This window comes from Larus michahellis, chromosome 23 (genome assembly GCF_964199755.1).
Source record: "Larus michahellis chromosome 23, bLarMic1.1, whole genome shotgun sequence".
NCBI classification, from domain to species: domain Eukaryota; kingdom Metazoa; phylum Chordata; class Aves; order Charadriiformes; family Laridae; genus Larus; species Larus michahellis.
Genome location: NC_133918.1, coordinates 3,435,711 through 3,455,499, shown reverse-complemented (window position 1 = coordinate 3,455,499; position 19,789 = coordinate 3,435,711). Strand labels below are relative to the sequence as shown.

General features: G+C 60.8%; 1 protein-coding gene across 2 annotated transcripts; it reads right to left on the bottom strand.

The window, feature by feature from the left end:
* Positions 1-6,407: 6,407 nt before the first annotated feature.
* On the bottom strand, positions 6,408-16,339 carry TLE5 (TLE family member 5, transcriptional modulator). 2 transcript variants are annotated; one of them, XM_074565336.1, is made up of 7 exons: positions 16,166-16,339; positions 15,595-15,692; positions 14,103-14,166; positions 11,720-11,764; positions 10,317-10,379; positions 8,363-8,437; positions 6,408-7,718 (listed from the first exon to the last, which is right to left on the bottom strand). In XM_074565336.1, exons 1-7 carry the CDS (start codon positions 16,190-16,192, stop codon positions 7,497-7,499), a joined length of 594 nt encoding a protein of 197 aa, XP_074421437.1. In that variant the 5' UTR covers positions 16,193-16,339; the 3' UTR covers positions 6,408-7,496. The 2 variants fall into 2 exon arrangements, with proteins under 2 accessions (XP_074421437.1, XP_074421436.1); XM_074565335.1 differs by having other exon boundaries at positions 6,408-7,715; positions 16,166-16,336.
* Between the last annotated feature and the right edge of the window lie 3,450 nt (positions 16,340-19,789).

Below are 19,789 nucleotides of genomic sequence, written 5' to 3'. Positions count from 1 at the left end.
CTCCGTCCAGCCCCAGCCCCGCCAGCCCCCGCCTCAGCCCCAAAACCACCAAAATCCTTCCTTTTGCCCGTGCCTGTGTAGATGTTTGTACATCACGTAGCTGCACATGCGAATACACGTATTTTAATCCAAATGTAAAGTCTTGGGAGAATTTATTTTTGGTTTCTTTGCCTTATTGGGGCAGTTGTTGGTTCGTTTGGTTTTGGTTTTGGTTTTGGTTTTTTTTTTTTTTTATTTAAGGAAAGTTGTTTTTTTTCAAAAGCTGGAAACATTCCAGATGGTGTTTCAAGGGAAGGGGAGGCCCAGAAGATGTTTTGCGGCGTTTTTCCAAACTCCTTACCAAAAATTGCCGCTTTTCCTTAGGCAGTTTCTCTGCTCTCCTGTCTCGGAGAGTGACACAGGTAAACCTGGAACAGTCAGCTCCGGAATGATGGATGTCACACGCGTCTTCATCACCCTCCATTAATGATTGACGCAGGCCCTGGAGCAGGACAGCCTGTAACCCAGAGATTAATTTGCTTCAGCGAGTGCTCGGACTGGGGAGAAAACCGCCGTGGTTAACCCTTTGCACCCCCCAGGGCTTCTGGATGCAGCAGCGCATCCAGGAGGAGTGGGAAGAGATCCCACTCCTCCCTCTGCGGGGATGCGGGGGTACCGGGCAGAGGGCTGAGACCCCCCCAGCAAAGCCACCCCGAGCCCTGGTGCTGCCGCCGGTGCCGGATGCACAGCCGGGGCCCAGCCGCTCCCCGCAGCAGCCACACACTTGTGCCCGGTAGCGGCAGCGCTTGGAAGAGCCCCAAAGGACGAGGGCGTTGGAAATCCCCGCGTCAGACCGAGGGGCGAGGGCTGTAAAGAGCAGTCCTGTTTGGAACCGACGGAGAAACCGAACAAACCCAGGCTTCGGGACGCTCGGGAGCTCCATTTGAACCCACATCCAAGCAAAACAGGTGGCTGCTGCTGGAATTACCCCGAGGATTTCCCCTTTCAGCTCCCGCCCCAAAACGCGAACGTGTGGCTCCCGCCCTTGCCAGCGAGGGCAGCGTCAGCTCTGCCCTGGCTCCGTGCCCCACGGCGAGTTATTTCTCTCCCCCTGCGCCTCCAGCACCCAGCGCATCTCCAGAGCTGACAGTGAAGGACAGAGACCGTCGCGTTCCTCAGAGGTGCTTATGGCGGGGGGGGCAGCTGGATCCTGCACACGCGGCGCCTCCTCCAGCCCCACTCTGAACCCCCCGGGATTCCCCTTCTCCCGTCTGCTCTGCTCAGCTCCAGCCCTTCCAAACATGCACCGGGCAGGACAGCGGTGATGAGCCACGTGCCACCGCCTCGCGTCCCAGGGGGCTGCTCTCACTGCGCAGAGCCGCTGCGTGTCCAGCTTTGCTGGCCCAGCAGGTGACCACCAGGGATGGTGGCACAGCTGGGACCCCGCGCGGCCTCAGGCTCCTCGCGGCAGCGGAGACACCCTGTTCTTTGGGATGGAGATGCTCTGTTCCTTGGGATGAAGATGCCCAGTTCTTTGGGATGGAGAAGATGCCCCATTCTTTGGGATGAAAATACCCCATTCTTTGGGATGGAGATGCCCCGTTCTTTGGGATGAAGATGCCCCGTTCTTTGGGATGAAGATACCCCATTCTTTGGGAGGGAGGTGCCCTGTTCCTTGGGATGGAGATGCCCTGTTCCTTGGGATGAAGATGCCCTGTTCTTTGGGATGAAGATGCCCCGTTCTTTGGGATGGAGATGCCCTGTTCTTTGGGATGAAGATGCCCCGTTCTTTGGGATGGAGATGCCCTGGTCTTTGGGATGGAGGTGCCCCAGTCTTTGGGATGGAGACGCTCCGGTCCCTGCACCAGCCTCTTCGGGCCCACGCAGATTTGGGGTCTGTTGGGTTTAAGCGCGTGGTGGGGGTTTTTGGCAGCCAGGCGGAGCAGGGGGTTGCACACAGGGTTTTTGGGTCACGCAGGGACCGTTATGGGGTGGGGGGAGCAGAAGCAGGGTCACCAGATTTTGAAGAGTCAGATTTTCTCCAAATTAAGCAGTTTGCCTGGCCTGTGGAAACAGGGACCAAAGGTGACCATGATGTTTCCAAACCATCCCGGTTTCAGCTTTTCACTTGCACACTTGAATGAGGAGCCTTGAACTCAGCGGAGCTCTTGGAACTGGGTTCCCGGCACCCCCAGACAGACAACGGGAATTTCCCTGGGCGTTTACACCAGCGGCCGGCACAAACAGGGGTCTCGATCCTGGCTGGAGTCCGTCCTGGAGTGAACATCCTGGACTGGATATCAGGAAGAAATTGTTTGGTGTGAGGGTGGTGAGCCCCTGGCCCAGGTTGCCCAGAGAAGCTGTGGCTGCCCCATCCCTGGAGGGGTTCAAGGCCAGGTTGGACGGGGCTTGGAGCAGCCTGGGCTGGTGGGAGGTGTCCCTGCCCAGGGCAGGGGGTTGGACGTAGATGATCTTTAAGGTCCCTTCCCACCCAAACCATTCTGTGATTCTGTGAACGTGACGGGGAAACCGAGGGAAGGGACGGGCAAGTCAGCGAGAGCTGAGCCAAAGCTGTAGCGGACATCGAGGTTCTCCAGCACGCCGAGCCGCGCTCCTGGGACCGAACCGCAGGTCCCCACGGCCAGGCCCCGGGTGCCATCACCTGCTCTTTAAAGCCACATGTCCCTGAGTGTCTGGACAGGAACGGGGGGAGCTGAGGGACGGGGGGTCTCTCCCGCCTTGCCCATCCAGAGCCCCCAGCAGCCCCCGCTCCGCTGTGCCGGGGACACCGCGTCACCGGGGGGGCTGTGGGATGGGGCGGGGGGACGCCCGCAAGAGAGAGGCGGGAGCCCTTCGAGCAGCCCAGCAGCTGACGGGCTCGTCTCTGGCGCTGCCTTCGATCTGTACGTTGGCTCCTGTTTGCACTTACCGGCTTTGAGTGGTTTTTAATTATTGATGCCTCTTTTAGCTTTTATCTCCCGCCGGCTGCAGCCAGGAAGGGCTCGGCGTTCCTGCATTAGTGATGAATTGGGAAGGAGGCCCCCGCTCCGCCGCCGCGGAGGAGCGTTCCTGGCTGGCAGGACGGGGCCATTGTTTCAAGCAAAGCTGGGCTGAAAGAAATGAGGAGGGTTGGGAGCGGGAGGGGGACGTGGCGGAGGTGATTCCCGCTGCTGCGGCGGAGGCCGCAGGGATCCCTCCTGGGGGATAAAGCTGAGGGAGGGCAGACCAAGGGTCAAACAGGTGTGGAAATCGCCTTCGCCCCTGAAAAACTGCCACCCGCTCACCTCTTCGAGGAGGAAAGAGGCCATTTTACGGCCCCTGCAGTGACAGGCAGGTGGAAGCGGGGGCGGCGGGGGGGAAGGGATGTGAGACCGTGGAGTTTTGCCAAGCCCCTGGCACCGCCAGCAGGAATCGGTCAAACCTGGGCTAAACGCTGCCCTGCGGCCGGGGCACGGGGCGCTGACGGACAGGGTCCTCCCCCTGCTCCCCGGGCTCCATCCGCCGCAGCCAAAAGCTCGCTGGACGGTGGGACAGTGGCTGCCACCAGGTTGTTCTCTGTCCCCCCCCCAGCCGCTTAATGAGCTTTTTTCTTTTTTTTTAATGGGGCTTTGCCAAGTTTTTCCAGGTATCCCACAGCTCCAGTCGTGAGAGAGGTCACAAGGCAGAGCTGCCTGTTTGGAAGGAGAGAAGGTGTTTCCTCAAGCCTGCAGCTACCAGGAGAGTCACGAGGGAGGTGTTTTTAACCCTTTTTCTTTCTTTTGGCATCTGGCAGGGGTTAGATTTGCAGCTTTTGGTGCACAGTTAGATTCGAGCCCGAATCCGGAAGGTGTCCTATGAAAGGACTCCCTGCGGAGATGCGGAAGCAAATTCCGGCGGTTGCAAACCCAGGCAGGGCGGACGCGTGGGGAACTGCGGCGCTGCTCGGCGGCGGGACGGGACGCCAGGCTGCCTCCCACCGCCCAGAGAAACCCCTCGGGCGCGACGTCGTCCCGCTTCGGGAACGGGGGGCGGGGGGACATCAGGGGAAGCAGGAGCGGAGCGCGAGGTTCATCTCAGCATCTCGGGGAGGTGCAGGGGGTTTGGAGAGCCCAAAAGCCCCATCTTTATCCTTTACAGCGGGTCAGTCTCCCGCAGGGAGCCAGGAGATGCCCACAGCCCAGTCGGGAATGGCTCCCCCCGGCCTGCCGGCAGCCGAGGATGCTCCGCCAGCAGCCTTGTGGTTTGTTCGACCCCTCGCCCACCGAACCGAAGCTGCTAATTAGCTCTAACAACAGGGACGTCTGTTCCTCTGAAACCGCCAGCCTGAAAACACCCCAGACCAATTTCTCCTCAGTCCTCCTCCCTTGCCACATCCATCAGGAATAACATCCACTTACGGCGCTCCCTACCCCCGGGCTGAGTTTGAACCAGTGACCCCGAGGTGAAAGCGCTTGAAAAGCTGCAGCCCCCCCCAGCCCCTCCCGCAGCCGGCACGCTCCCGGGGGGGTTTTCAGCAGCACTTCCAGAGCAGAGATGGTTTGAGCAACCGCCGCAGCGCAGCAGCCCCTCGCCCGGAGCTGCCTTGGCCTTTCGCATCGGAAACCTGCTCGCTCAGCGCCAGCGAGGCCTCGGAGCAGCCGCGGGGTCAGGCTGCAGCTCCCGGCGGCATCTCAGCCGGCTCCTGACCGGGATCCCTGTGCAGCGTGGCGGGGGGATGGCGGGGGGAACGGCGCTGGTCCTGTCTGCCCGGTGCTCCGGACCCCCAAAGGCTCCGAGGTCAGGCCAGCCCCTGCCACGCAGCAGCCCCGCTCTCGCCACGGGCTCCGTGCTCGTCATTCACCCGCGGCGGCCGAGCAACCGGCGGTGACGGCTGCGTCGGGCCCTGCATGGGGCGGCCAGTTTGGAAGGGGACAGGGCTGAGACCCCCTGGGCGGCCCTGCAGAGTCCCGGCCACCAGCTGCGGCTCAAAGACCACCACGGGAGCCGCGGTCCTCCGCAGACTCTCCCGCTCCCTTGCAACCCCGTGCCGGGGATCAGCCGCCCCCGGTTCACACTGGCCGGGTGGCTCGGGCAGATAACGGGGGCATTGCCAAGCCCTCACGCTGCCACCGGCTCCGGGGCCGCGGCACGGCTGTGCCAAGCCTGGCCGGTGCTACCGTGGGACCGAGCTGCGCAGCGGAACCTCCATCCCCTCTTTGCAACGGGACGTTCCGCACCAGAAGGAGCCCGTCGGAGGCGGCGGCGGGGAAGGGGCCGAGCAGAGCTGCAGCCCCGGCAGGCACTCACGCAGCCTCCCCGCAGCAGACACGGCCCCAGCCCCACGTGCCACCACTCGGCAGCCAGACCCTGTCCCGGTCCAGAGCCAGTTCAGCAAATCCCAGCAAATCCCACCCTCGGGAATTTGGCCTGGTCTCTGCCCAGCGCCATCAGGACAGAGGCACAGTGGCCGCTGCTCCCCTTGTGGCTTTCGCCAGGGTCCCCCATCTGTGCCACCACAGTCCTCTGACCTCGGTGGGCAGGCAGGGGGGTGCAAGACACCCCCCCCGCCCCCCCGACACAGCTTCCTTCCCAGGGGAAGGAAATTTTCCCACTCCAGCTGGCCTGGGAGATACAGAGGGGAAGATGTTATCAGGGCAGAGCAGGCTCTGAAGGCAGAGGACAGCTCTAATTATCGAGAGCCAATTCCATTACAGCAATCTCAGCCCCGGGGCAACACAGGCCAGATTTTCCAGAGGGGCCGAGTGCCACAGAAGCGGCTCATCCTCTGCACCCACAGGAAAAATGAATTATGCACGAGCGGAGCAGGCCTGCGGCAGCCCCCAGGGACCATTCCCATGCGCTACCGAACCACGTTGCTCCAGCGGAGCCAAGAGCCCTCGGTGGCACTTCGCTCCAGCCCTCCTTGCCTTTCATCCGGAGAACTCCCAGGTCCCTTTCGCCGCCGCCCGCTTTCGCCTTGCGCTCCGCTTTGTTCCGTCTTTACCCAAGCATCCGCCTTGCCCCGGCTCCAGCAGACGCCAGCCAAAGCTCCGGCGTGGGCACGCGGCTCCGCAACGATCCCCGTGGGAGGGATGGCGTCCCCGACAGGGATGGAGGCAACAACGACAGTCCTCATTCTGCCAGCAGCTGTGGAGGCAAGAGCAGGAGAGAAGCCAGAACCGAAGGTGTCGATGTTAACGCCCCCCTTCTCCTGGCTCAGAGAAGCCCCCAGGGAGAGGGGGCTCCCCCAGGGAGGGCAGCACATGGCACCAGTGAGGCAGAAACTGGCCTGAGGAGAGATGGCAGCTCTGCTGGGAGCTGTGACAGTACGTGGGGAAACTGAGGCAGAGTCCAAGGGTGGCCAGCGAAGCTACCTCTTCTCCCCCACCGACTCCCCTATCTGGGGCAGGAGAAGCGGGAAGGACGCGTTTTAAAGTCAACCCAAAAGCGGCAAGAAAGCAGGCAGCAAGTCATGGTTTTAACCAACCTTCTTATTTCTTTATTTGAAAGGCACAGCTTGTACGTCCTTGATACAGCATTTTCAGTTCCTCTTATTATAGGTCAAGTGATTAAACACAAAAAGCAAAACAAGATCTTTCTAAAGGACTATATACAAACACCAGATTATTATTTAATTTTATTCTTTTTTTTTTTTTTTTTTGTTCCATTTTCGTTTTTTTAGAAGACACGCTAGCGCACGGAGATAAGAACAGAGAAAGCTGCTGTATCCTCTACACAGGGGCGGGGGCGCAGGGAGGGGAGGACCAGGAAAGGCTCTCGGTCTGCCTGCCCCTCTGCCCGGCCGCCCGAGCCCCCCGAAGCCGGGTGCTGTGCCGAAGGGGAGCGGATGGCGGATGCTCCCCCTCCAGCCCGAGACCAAGGAGCAGCCGAGGAGAAACCCCGGCAGCCGGAGCGCGACGTACTGCCGCGGTGCCGCGGGACCGGTTAAGAACAGATACATGCAGAACAGCAAGGTGCCGGCCTGGTATTAGTGCAGGAGGGGCGCGGGGACGATGGGGACAGGGACGGGGCGATGCGACGAGATCAAGAGCGCTTGGGGAGGGAGGAGATGGTTTCGGGGCAGGGATCCCAGCAGGGAGTTGTGCAGAAACCGTTAGGATCAAGGGGCATCTTTAAATACCAAGGGGGGAGCGGCGGAGAGCCACGTGGCACCGAGGAGCTGGGACAGCCGGGGGGCAAGCGGCCCCAGAGCGGCCCAAGCCAGGCTCTGGCTCGGCTCTGTGACGGAGCGGGAGCGGGGACGGGGAAGCCAGGCTGGGCACGGGGAGAGCGCGATCGGCCACACGGTTACTGCTATGGCGCTTGCATTGCTGCGGAGCAGCCCGTCCGCTGGGATGGCGGCGGGGGCATCCCCCAGGCACTGCTGCCCGTGGGAACAGGCCTGGCAAGCCGCCACCAAACACAAGCCCCCGCGATTCTGCTGCGCAGCAACTAGAGAGAGAGATACTGCATCTTGCATTAACCCGCCCCCCCCTCCCACCCCCCACCCCCAACCCTTCCCCCCCAGACAGCTCCCTCCCCCCGGCCCCCCATTCACTCTAATCCGATTTTTCCCCGTCGTCGTCTTGGTGGGCGTCCCCGTCATGGCCGTTCTTGTCCTCCTTGGAGAGGTGAGCCTGGGAGCCCAAGGCCGAGAGCGAGAGGAGCCCGGTGCCGGCGCTGACAGCGGGGAGGGACGGGGGCTGGAGGCCCACGGGGAGCGGAGTCAGAGGCAGAGCGAGGGCTTGGAGCTGCGACAGCTGGTGAGCTTGAAGCTGCTGCTGTAGGGAACGAGGGACGGACGGAGAGACAGGAGAGGGATATTGTCATTTGGAGTGCGCTTGGACCCCAACTCAAGGGCCTGGGCTACGCAGGCTGTGCCAGCCGCCAAGCTTAAACCAGGGACCTCAGGGTCCTGGAGAGCACAGCAGGCTCAGAGGAGGGGAAGAAAAGGAAAAAAAAAAAAAAAGAAAAAGAAAGGTATTCTAGAGTCCTTGGACTGTGACAGCCTCAAGAGAAACCCAACAGCGTGTCCCCAGCACGACACGCAGCCCCCAGGACATCTGGCCTCAGGCCCCGGAGTGCTCCAAGGATGCAGTTAAAGCCCCCCCGACCTTGACCAAGAACAGATGGTGTTTTCACGTCAAGGAGCTGCTGCGATTCCTGCTCCAAACCAAAGCTCCTCTTCCTCGCACGCTGCCGGGCCAGAGCGGGAATCCCTGCTCCCCCGCAAACCCCTGCCCACCTCACAACAACCGCGGCCAAAACCAGCCTCCTGGGGGGCTGCAGCACCGCGGGTGGAGCAGCTGCTCCCCGCACACGGGGCACGTCCCCAGGTCCCCACTGCCCTGCCCGACTCCGTCCCGAAGGCCAAAAGGCGCAGATTCCCGTCCCTCCGAACCCAAACTAAACATGCATCACGTACACGGATGATGGAGTTCAGTTCTGGCGCCGTGACCTGCTTGGCTCGTTCGATGGCTCCCAGGACTTGCTGCTGATGCTGGTGTGGGGAGAACAGAGGAATTCAGGGTCATTCCCAAGTACCGCAGGGAAGGAGAGCCGGGACCCAGCCCTGTTGGGCCTGACACACACACGTGCATGCGTTATCTCAGCTGCTAGCACCCAGATGTCAGGGCACAGGCTGGTTAACCCCACAGCTGGACACATCTGCACCCACTTCATCCGTGGCAGCCACCTTACAGCAGCGAGGCCCGCGGTAGCGGGGAAGGAGGCATCTTGTCTCATTCCAGTTCCTCGCCACAGGGTTCAGCAGGTCCCCTCTTGCCCCCATCCTTGTCCCGCTCTGCCCAGGCCCAGCGATCCTTGCCCAGAAGGGCTCTAAGGTGGGCAATGCCTCTCTCCCGGCCTCTCCAACCCAGACCTGACAGGAAATGAGACACCCCCCCGCCCCCAACAAACAAAACAAGCCCTAAAATCAGAAGCTCTTCACTGATTCACAGAACGTCGGGGTTGGAAGGGACCTCTGGAGATCATCTCCTCCAACCCCCGGCCACAGCAGGGTCACCCACAGCAGGGGGCACAGGAACGCGTCCAGGCGGGGTTGGAATATCTCCAGAGACGGAGACTCCCCCACCTCTCTGGGCAGCCTGTGCCAGGGCTCTGCCACCCTCACAGCAAAGAAGTTCCTCCTCGTGTTGAGATGGAACTTCCCATGGGCAAGTTTGTGCCCGTTACCCCTTGTCCTGTCCCCGGGCACCACTGAGAAGAGCCTGGCCCCATCCTCCTGACACCCCCCCTTTCAGTATTTCTAAGCCTTGATAAGATCCCCCTCAGTCTTCTTTTTTCCAGCCTGAAGAGCCCCAAATCCCTCAGCCTTTCCTCATCAGAGAGATGCTCCAGTGCCCTCATCACCTTCGTAGCCCTTGCGTGGGGAGTTCCCCACTCCTTGGGACACATCCCAGCAGCTGGAAGATGCTGCTGTGGAAGAGCCCAGCACAGCTGCGCCAAACACAGGCAGGAATAACAGCTGTATCACGTACTTTAAAAAAAAAAATAAAGGACAACTGTACTTGCTCCTCTGAGAGCACAAGGTCTCGGAACACCGGGCCTGTCGCAAGTGGATTTTTCTTTCTATCTTGGCAGCAGGACAGGGTTGGGGAGGGGGAAGGGGTTGCATTAAGATGCAAAAGGTTTAGTGGTGGCTTAGTTATTAGGCAGCTCTGATCTGATCAGCGAGCCACTTTGTCTTTCCCCGAAAACAGGTGGGTGGGAAAAGCACAGCCCGTGCCCCAGCCCCACGGCTAACCCCCCCACCCCCGACCCAGAAACAGCCTCCACCCGCAGCCGGTCCTGACCAAAACCCAGCCACGGCAACGGCCGCGGAGCTTGGCCTCGGCGGGGTGGTGGGGGGAGACGGACGGCTACCACCCTAGAGGTGCTTCATCTTCCTCTCGCCTCAGGCAGCAACTCCCAAGCCCTCCCAATTAATTTCTCAAGGGAGTGGGAGGAGCCCATCAGCTGCATTAATTAATGAGGCAGAGGAACCAGATCTCAAGGAGGAGCCATATGGAGGTATTTTTTTTTTTTAAACACACCCGCCCTCTCCCAATTAGCCACCCAGAGCTCCCACCGCTGGTGCAGAAGTGGCCGATGACTCAGGAATCACGGGCAGGACACAACAGAGCCCATCTTTGTCCGCAGCCACCAACAAAGGGGACGGCCGGGCACATTCACCATCGCACAGCGCCCGGGGCCGGGGGGGGGCTGCTCGAAAGCCTCCGGCCAAAACCTGTCTTGAAGGGCTCGTCCCGGTGCAGGGGCAGAGAGCGAGCGACGAGGTCTCCCCCAGAGCGGGGGCGAGGAGCTGCCCCCCGCGGGAGGGCTGCCCCTGCGCCCCCGGGGCCAAGCTGGGGACTCACCTCTTGCGAAAGGTAGGGCAGAACCTGCGCACAAATCCCGTTTAGCCTCTTGACGATTTCAGCCTAGAAGGTGGGAAGAACAGAGAGGAAAAGGCATCAGGCAGCTCGCGGCTGCCCCGCGTGCCCCCCGTCCCCAGGCAGGGCCCAAGTCCCAGCGCCCTGGTGCCACGGGGGGGTCACCTCGTCCCCAAATGAGTTAATGCTGCTGACTCCAAAGAGCAAGTCTTTTGTCTCCGCTGAGACCCCATCCTCATCCTCCTCGGAGTCCCCCTCCCCAAAGGCAAGCGCCAGCACCCCCCCACCAAACAGGGCTGAGCCACAGGATTGGGGCTATTCAGGGAGACCTCAGGGACTGCAGCTTCTTCACGAGGCTCATACAAGCAGGTGGCACATTTTGGGGGTGATAAATGCTTTCCTCCTGGGAAAGAGTAAAGCTACCGGCCCTTTGCAAATCACTTTCCAATGGAGTCAAAAGAAATACAGAGCCAAAGGGTTTAGGTGCACATGAAAAGCGGCCAAGGGGAGCAGACTAAGCTGGGAAACAGTTCATGGGAAAGCAGTGAGGGATTCGTGGCTCAGATCCTTTACCAAGACACAGGTTTTCCCCCAGGGAAGCCAGTCTCACGGGCTTCCCAACGAGAGTGATGGGATCGGAGGCACCTTTGTGGGGAGCAGAATTGCGCTAAGAGGCTTATAACCGAGCCACGACACACAGACGACTTTGTGACTGGAAGGTGGAGCCAGATAAAGTCAGGCTCAGAGGAGGCTCATGTTGTTAACAGCACAGGTAATTAGCCACTGGGGATAATTAACAACTTAACCACCAGTGAGGGTAATGAACAAACTTATCCAGGCTGCAGCACAGTCTCCATCACAAGGTGGCTTTCTTAGAAGGTCGTGTTACCTAACCACAGCCCAAGAGAAGTGCTCTGGTCTGACTGCAGCGAGAGTCCGGGGGAGCCAAAGGTGTTTCCCATGTCAGGGTGACCACTAGAAGCCTCCCCGGGCACCGGGGAAGGCGGCAGGGCCAGAAGCCCACCCAGGGCCTGGGGGAGGGTGGCAGGGACCCAGGGTCATCTCCTGCCCCCCACCTCAGGTCTGCGTCTGCTGACCGACGCTGAGCCACAGCTCCAGGCCCTGCCTGCCCGGTGCTTAAATACCCGTTTGGGCTCTGGGGAGAACCAGAGCGTGCCCACAGCCCGGGACGGGAGCCCTCAGTCCAGCACTGTGATCCCGAGCGGTGGGGTGGGGGGGGGTCCCTGCATTTCAATGGCAACTCTGACATTTTACAGGCTCATGGCATTTCTAGTTCCTGAAATACCACTGAAGTGACAGAGGGCAAAGCACAGCGGACAACCCACCCTCCCCAGGAATGAGAGCCCTTGGAAATACCTTCCCCCTACCTGTTTGTGCATTTCAATATTCAGCCCGTAGGACATCTCGTAATACTGCAGAGTGGGGGAGAAGAGAACAAAAAAAATCGTAAGTCAAATCTCCACCAGGTAAAATGGCTCCATGTAGCAGGGCCAGGAACTACTACTGCTTTCCAAGCAAGGTCTTCTACAAAGGCTGGGCAAGGATGGAAGGAGAGAAGCCCCTCTCCAGGTGTAAGGCTGAAGCACCGAGCCCTGCCCGCCCTGCTCCAGCCTCACACCGCTGCAGACAGCGACCCGGGAACTTGCCAACCGGGCCCCACGCAACACCCCTCCCAGACACCTTTCGGCAGCCTGCATCAAGGTGAGCGATGCTGCTTCCAACCTGGAAGGGCTCCACAGACTTCCAAATCCACAGCCAAAAGAGCAGCCGCCTGACTTTACAGGCTTTGCCTGGCCGATATCGTGGCTGCTTCAGCAGCAAATGGAAAAGATCACAACTGGGCTTCATCTAGCAACTAACACATCCAGCTGCACATAGATACAGCTGTTTGGAAAGCAGCTACGTGGAAAAAAAAACACACACACACACACAAACCCACCCAGAAAACCCCCACACGGCAGCAACAGAGCAATCTATTGGCAGGAGAAGCTAATTCCTGACCCCTGGAAGAAGCCGTTTTAAGGCTGATGTTTGAGACTTTAGAAATCTCCTCCCTTGGCTTGCAGGCTGTGAGCCTGATTCTTCCGAAGGAAAAGAGAAATCCACATCTGCGCTCATTTAATTCAAGGAGAAGATCACTGGCGTTTTGGTACCGACGCTGCAAGTCTGAGAAGCGCCCAGCTTGGTATCGCCATGATCTCAGTCTGCTCTAACACCGCTGCTGGCTCCCGAGGCTCCTTTGCATTCTGAAGACCAAGCAGGAAGCAGGAGCCCGACCCCCAAGCTGTTAATTGTGACTTATTCAAAAAATTGGAGCAGCTGTAGCAGCTTTGCACATTCACAGAAACCCTCCTCTTGGCTCCCCGCGACTCGCTGTGGTGGGGAGCGACAGCGACTCTGTGCCGACTCCGGCTCAGCCACGCAGACGAGGCAGGAGCTGCTGCGCCTGCAAAGCCTCGAGTGCTGCACAACGAGCAGCAGCCCTTCCCCTCTGCCGCCGCAGGAAACCTGAATCAATTCTGGTGACTGTCAGCATTAAGGGGGAAAAAAAGAAATATATATATATATATATCTCTCAGCCACACCTGGAGATGAAAGTCTCCATGCAGGTTGCGAGGCCCAGGAAGCAATCATTTATTGGTGGGAACGGGGCAGGCTTCCCCATTAATATACAAGGAAAGCTGGGAGCTCTTCTCCTTGGCCCCAGCCCCAAGCACGCCAAGCTCCTCGGAGCCTGGACACACGGGCAGCAGAGGAGGATGGAGGGGCCAGCTCCCTTATTTCTGGTTTTAAAAGCCCTAACTCCGCTCTGAAGAGCCGCCGTATTAATTTCTACACCTTATCTCTTCCTTCCAGGGCAAGTGCAGCAGCTGGCAAGCAGGCACCAGCTCATCTTTACGGACAGCATCACAACCTCCTGTTAACTCCTTGATAGGAAAGGAACAGATCGCAGCCTTGCCAGGCATCCCCCCTCCTCTGCTCCAACGGCTCTTCCACACGTGGGAAGATAGAGGCATTACCTGGCAGGCAAACCCTCACCCAGCCTACCAGAACATGGCTGTTTCCTTGGCAGATTTCTCTTTGGAGAGTTACAGCTAAGCCTGCTGCCCACACGTGGCACCTCATCCCATGCCTTTCCCAGGCACTGCCCAGGGATTTGCACACTTTGTGCTGGGACACACGCACCGGTGAGATGTGCAAGGCTGCCGGGCTCAGAGAAGGTGCAGAGGGTTCACCTCTCGCACAGCGACTGGTTTCTGTCTCCAGCTCCTACCAGGCTTGTGGGGTTTCCCAGCTCCATGACTTCTCAGGGGACTGCTTTGTCTTTCACTGACCATGACTCCCCCAGGCTCCCCAGGTGCCTGCACACCAGCACCTTGCGGCTCCTTCTCGGGCACACGAGAGCTGTGACCTCCCCCACGGCACAGGGAGAACGGTCAAGCAGCCAGTCCGTGCCCAGGCCAAGGACCCCATCACCACCCATCAAGCAGTCAGACACTGGGGCCATCAGTTTTCTGTGTCCGACAATTCCCTGCTACTTCCCCGCATTTCAACAACCCACAACATGCGGACAACACAAAATATTAAAAAAAAAAAAAGCCCCGCTTTCAGAAAAGCCAGCGCCAGCCTCACCCAGAGAGACCTGCCTCTCCACAGGGCTAAGGCTCCCTGCCAGCAAAACCCCGGCGCAGGCACCTGCTCGCCCCTGGCGTCCCACCCGCGCGCTCGGCTGCCGGGGACGGTCCTTACCATGACGTAGTGACGCTGCATCTCCGATTTCTCACTGGCTAGTTTGTCACATTCCAACTTCAAGCTGAAAAGCCAGAAAACAGTAAGAAAAGCACAAAGAGGTGAGAGAGTTGAGCGCCACGGAGCAGCTGCTTCCTGCAGGGCCCTGTCCCGGCCAGGCTGGGGGACACCACCGTCCAGACCCCAAAGGGTGGCTGGAGCCAGGTCACGCTGTGCTGGCACAGCAGCCACCGCAGCAGAGCCTGCTCCCACCTTCCCAGCTGGAGTCCCCCCAACATGTGTTCGGGAAGAGTGGCACAAGGCTATCCACCGGCTGGACACTGACCTCCCCCCGGCAAATCCCTTCAGCCAGAAGCAGAAAGCTGGGCAGAAGCAGAGGTGGCCGCCCAAGGTGGGGTTTGTCTTCCCTCAACTGGTCACTGGCAGCTGGGGACGGCTTCAAGCACGGGTCTGTCGGCAGCGCTCAAGAGATGCTGCGATACAACTTCGACGCTGAAGCCAGATCCATTTCTGGATGGCAGGGGGAGGCCCAAGTGCAGCACATCCCTCCAGAAGAAAAGATTTTTATTTTTTTTTCCTCTCCCGTAGGTTCTTCACACCCTTCAGAGAAGTGCTGCTGCTCCCAGCGTTTTATGAGACTCCAACTCATCAGCCGAGCAACTGCAGCCGGCATGTGCTGCGGTTTTATGTTTCAAACAAGAAACAGCTTCACCTACACAAAACCTGCTTCTTCTCAAGCAGATTAAATCCAAGGGGGTGGGGTGGGGGGGGACACAGAAGGCCTGCTCCTTGGGCTCCCCTGCTGTCTCGCTGGCACTGCCCACACGGACACCAGGAAATAGCTATTTCCCAGCAGTTTTTCGGCCAGAATGACACCACCTCAAACCTGTGACCCAGCCGCCCAGTGGGGAAGGCAGCTGGGGAGGTCGCGGCCGCACGGCACCAAGGCACGAACCACAACCGGCGCCTCGCAGCCTGCGGGGCCGGGGCAGAGGGCATCACCCAGCCCATTTCACCCAAGAGCTTCACGTTTATTTCAGACACGCACACAAAGCAACAGAGCGTCACAAGCCAGCTTTCGGGTCAGCAGAAGTATTTCCACACACACCCACAGAAAAGCGGAAGCTTTTGGATTTAAGCGTTCCCTGCAGCATTCGCCGTCCAAGAATGGCAGCCAGGGAGAAAAAAAAAACCGAGGAAAACTCCCAGCAAGAGAGGGGAGGCCTGGCGAGCTCTGCACGGTGCCGGCCCAGCAGCACTCGGGAAAGACCTTGGCTGGGGAGGGAAGATGCACATTCTCCTCGCTGGGCTCCCAAGCGGACACGACTAACGCCCTGCCTTGGGTCCTCCTCTAGCCAAAGGTGACCCAGGCCACCTGACCGGGTCCCTCCTCGGCATTCCCGTTCGGGCTGCGCAGCGAAGCGGAAGAATGGGAGCGATTCCTGCGTGCGGTGCCACCCGCCAGCCCGGGGGGGGCTGCAGGAGCACCTACCTGTGGTACTGGGCCTGCAGGAGCTGGAACTCGTCCTTGATGCGGTCGCAGGAGTCGGAGGTCGTGAACTTCAGCTGCTGCGGCAGGTGAGAGGAGCCCTGGGACGAGAGGAGATAGCGCTGGGTGCGGGGCCGGCGGCCGGCCCGGCCCACCCTGCTCCCGCCGCACCGGGCAGGGCCGGGACGCCTCGCCCGGCCCCGGGGCTGAGCCCCCCGCGGGGACGGGCGGCGCTGGGGACCGCCGGGGCCCCCCGAGGGCCCGGGACGCGCCCAAGGTCATCCGCGGGGCCGCCGCCCCCCGGGACCTTCCTCGGGCACCGCCGCCCCCCCCGGCACCGCCGTGGCGGGGCCCGGCAGGGGCTGCGGGGCGGGGAGACCGCCGCCCCCTCGCTGCCGGCGGCGGGAGGCGCCCGGTCACCGCGGACCCGCCGGGGCCGCCGCAGGGAGGCCGGGCGGTCCCCGCGCCGCGCCCCCGCGCCGGGCCGGCCCCGGCCCCCGCCGCCCCCCGGTGCCCGGCCCCGCCCCGCGGCCCCGCCGCCCCGGCCCAGGCCCCGGCCCCGGCCGCGCCGTACCGAGTGCCGGCTTTGTGGAAACATCATGTCAGGCTGCGGCTCGGCCCCCGCACGGAGCGGCCCGGTGCCGCCGCCCGCTCCCGCGCCCGCCGCGGCTCCCCGCGCCGCCGCCTTTGTCCGCGCCGGGCCCGGCCGCCCCGGCCCCGCGGCCGCCCCGCCCCGGCCGCGCCGCTCGCCCCGCGCCGCTCCCGCCGCCCCGCCGCCGTCGCCTATTGTCTAATGGCGGCTGCGGCTCCGGCTCCGTCCTGCGGCTGCTCGGCACCACCTGCCGCCGCCGCCTCCCCGGGCCGGGCGGGCCCACGGCCGCCCCCGCCCCCGCCGGTCCCCGCCCCCGCCGCGCGGCGCCGCCGGCCGCGGGCACCGGACCGGGCCCGACCGCGGGCTGCGGGCGGCGCGGGGCTGGGCCGCGGGAGCCCGGCAGGGCCCGGGCTGGGTCTGACGCGGCCGCCCGGCTCCCCCGCCGGCCACGGGGCTGGGGCGGGACGGGCCTTTCCCCCTCCGGCGTCCCCTCCCTGAGCCCCGGCCGGGGCCCTCCCGTGGCTGCCCGGCTGTCGGGCCCCTTTCCCCCGAGCGCTCCTGGCCGCCGGGGCCGCGGCGGGACCCCCGGCTGGACGCCGGCCGCGGGGGGGGGGCCGGGCAGGCGCTCTCTGCGGGGCCCTCCGCGCCCCGCACCGGGACCGGCCGGGGTCGGCGGGGCGGGAGAGCACCGGGCCCGCTTCTGGCTCCCGCAGCTCCCCTGCCTCGGCCTGCCCGGTAAAGAGAATTCCTGCGGCTCCCGGGGTGTGTGTTTATTAGAGGTGTCGGAGGGGAAGGGGAAGCTCTGCAGTTAATGAAGCCACCGCTCCAGTTTCTTACCGGTTCTTACACCTTGGTGTGACACCGCGGGGTCTGAACCGTGCTGGCCGTGCAGGGAACGCCATCAGATGCGGCTCATTTTCACATCCTTCCCCAAGCGGGAGAACCGGGTTTGTTTACGCAGGGGTTTTGTTTTCCTTTATTTCAGCCCTGCCTTTGCTGAGCAGGAGGCGAAGGCGAAGGGCAGGGAATTCACCTGCAACTGGCCCCAGAGAAACCTCCCATCTCCAGACAATGGAAAATTCTGCTCGGGGTGCCAACTTGGGTCCCAAACCTGCTGCCTGAGGAGCAGACCCCGCAGTTGGTGTCCGGGGGGGATGGATTGCGTCCCCGGGGAGAGCAGAGAGGTTGGGAATTCAGCCGCAGACTTTAGTGCTGGAAGTACTTTGTTGCCATGGGGCCTCTTGCAAGCCGCACACACGGCCGTGCCCGAGCTGAGGCGGGATCGGGTCCTTGGAAGCCAGTCGGAGAATAAGAGGCAGGAATACGGCTGGCGTGTGTGAGCGCCGAGGGAGCTTTCATCAATTTCAGATGCTGCTCTGTGTCTATCTTTAAAAAATCAGTACGTTTTCTGCTTAAAAATAAAACCCTACACGTCATGACTCCAGCAATGCGGGCTGGGCTGTTGTGGTATTTATTTTTAAAGAGAACAATATAGCAGCTGAGTTATTGTGACACCTCCTGCATATTGTGCAGTTGCTTTTTCACTTCGACATCTCCATATTAGTGAAAACTGTGACAGCTTCATGCCAAGGATTATTAATAGTGCAGGCAGACTTTGCGTCCCTGCAGAATAAGGGTTGGCAAACAGGGTAGACCGTCTCCCCCCAAACTGGTCGACATCCCGGTCCCCTTTTTACACATCGAGAAACTAAGCCACCGTAGCTTGGGCTTTGCACGAGGGCAGCAAGATGCGGTTTGTAACCCAGCTGGGTCACTGCTGTCCCCTCGCAAAGCTGGGTCCTGCCTCTCTGCTGAGCTCTGCCTTCGGTGGGAGGCATTGGAGCAAGTCTGGAGCATGTCGTGTTCCCTGCCAGGCTTGTCACCTTGCTGCCACATGGGGGAAAAGAAAGGGACAGTGGGATTTGGGTTTGGCCCTCAGCTATGTGATGATTCGGATGCGCAGTGCCTGCGTCGAGAGCTTCACCATCCCTGGCCCCCAGCACAGAACAGACCGGCCTTGCAGGTAGCGCCAGCAATGGGTTCTTGTGGCCAAGAGGGCCAATGGCATCCTGGGGGACATCAAGAGAGCGCGGCCAGCAGGTGGAGGGAGGTCATCCTCCCCCTCTGCTCTGCCCTGGGGAGGCCCCCTCTGGAGCGCTGGGTCCAGTTCTGGGCTCCCCGGTTCCAGAAGGACAGGGAACTGCTGGAGAGGGGACAGCAAAGGGCTGCCAAGATGCTGAGGGCACTGGAACACCTCTCTGAGGAGGAAAGGCTGAGGGATTTGGGGCTGTTCAGTCTGGAAAAAAGACGCCTGAGGGGGGATCTTATCAACGCTGATAAATACCGAAAGGGGGGGTGTCAGGAGGATGGGGCCAGGCTCTTCTCAGTGGTGCCTGGGGACAGGACAAGGGGTAACGGGCACAAACTTGCCCATGGGAAGTTCCATCTCAAGACGAGGAGGAACTTCTTTGCTGTGAGGGTGGCAGAGCCCTGGCACAGGCTGCCCAGAGAGGTGGGGGAGTCTCCGTCTCTGGAGACATTCCAACCCCGCCTGGACGCGTTCCTGTGCCCCCTGCTGTGGGTGACCCTGCTGTGGCCGGGGGTTGGAGGAGATGATCTCCAGAGGTCCCTTCCAGCTCTGACATCCTGTGAGTCTGTGTAATTCTGTAACTGTTCCCGCTCCATTACACGAATTAGGTATCTGCTACAGAGGTGATTAAGTGCAGAAGAAATATGCAGCATGCAAATGCCGTACTCTGAATCACGTCTTCAAAATGGGGGGTGGTGGGCTCTCTCCTGCACTCCCAGTCTTGCCGTGTTTGGGGTGAAAGCACAGGAGCCCGGCTCCCACTGCCGTGCGCTGCCTTCCCCTCTCTTTGCAGTAACTCGCCGTTGCTCCTTTCCAAGCGGGAAATGAAATGTTCCTTTTATGGGCTTTTATGTTGGCTACAAAATGTTCCATTTTATCTTTTTTTTTTCTTTTTTTTTTTTCTTCTGCTTACTTTCTTCCAGGAAACACGCTAATTTATGGTATAATCTTGGCAAATCCCAATCCAAGGGAACACAAACTCGCTTGTGCCTAGTAAATGACTCTTTAATGGGCCTGCCTGCAGCCGGCGATGGATCCACGTCTGAAGAAGGGGGAATTATAACCTTGCCCAAGCAGCGGGTGTGCGTGTGCCAGCAGAGGTGAATATGGCCTGGGCATGGCAGCCAAATAGCGCGTGGAGGAGCCAGCCTTAAACACACCCTGGTGAGGGGAGGGAATTCCCACCGCCCACCCCAGGCCCGGAGCAGGAAATGAGGGTTTTTCCAGCACGGGAAGACAGCTCGGAGCACGGGTGTAGGAGCTCTTCAAGACCCAAGAACCAACTTTTATCTGCTCCCAGGCGGTTTTACGGCGATGTTGGAAAGCTGCAGCTGAAGCAGACGGATCCCCCCACACCTCGGCTGGGAGCGAGGGGTGCCGGGCTCTTGCCGCACCTGGGGCTGGGTCAGGGTCAGGCTGAGCTTGCCGGTGGGTTTCCAGAGAGTGTGTCTGCTCCTGGGGAAGCCAGACCACCCTTTGGAAGGGCCACAGAGGGCAGCTGAGGACTTGGCTGCTGA

Bases quoted from the DNA above. Each gene is read 5' to 3' on its own strand.
- TLE5 (XM_074565336.1), bottom strand. From the start codon at position 16,192: ATGATGTTTCCACAAAGCCGGCACTCG. The intron at 14,167-15,594 runs GTAGGTGCTCCT...CTGGCTTTTCAG, and splicing joins CTGCAGGCCCAGTACCACAG to CTTGAAGTTGGAATGTGACA. The intron at 7,719-8,362 runs GTACGTGATGCA...CGTTCCCTACAG, and splicing joins AACTGAACTCCATCATCCGT to CAGCAGCTTCAAGCTCACCA.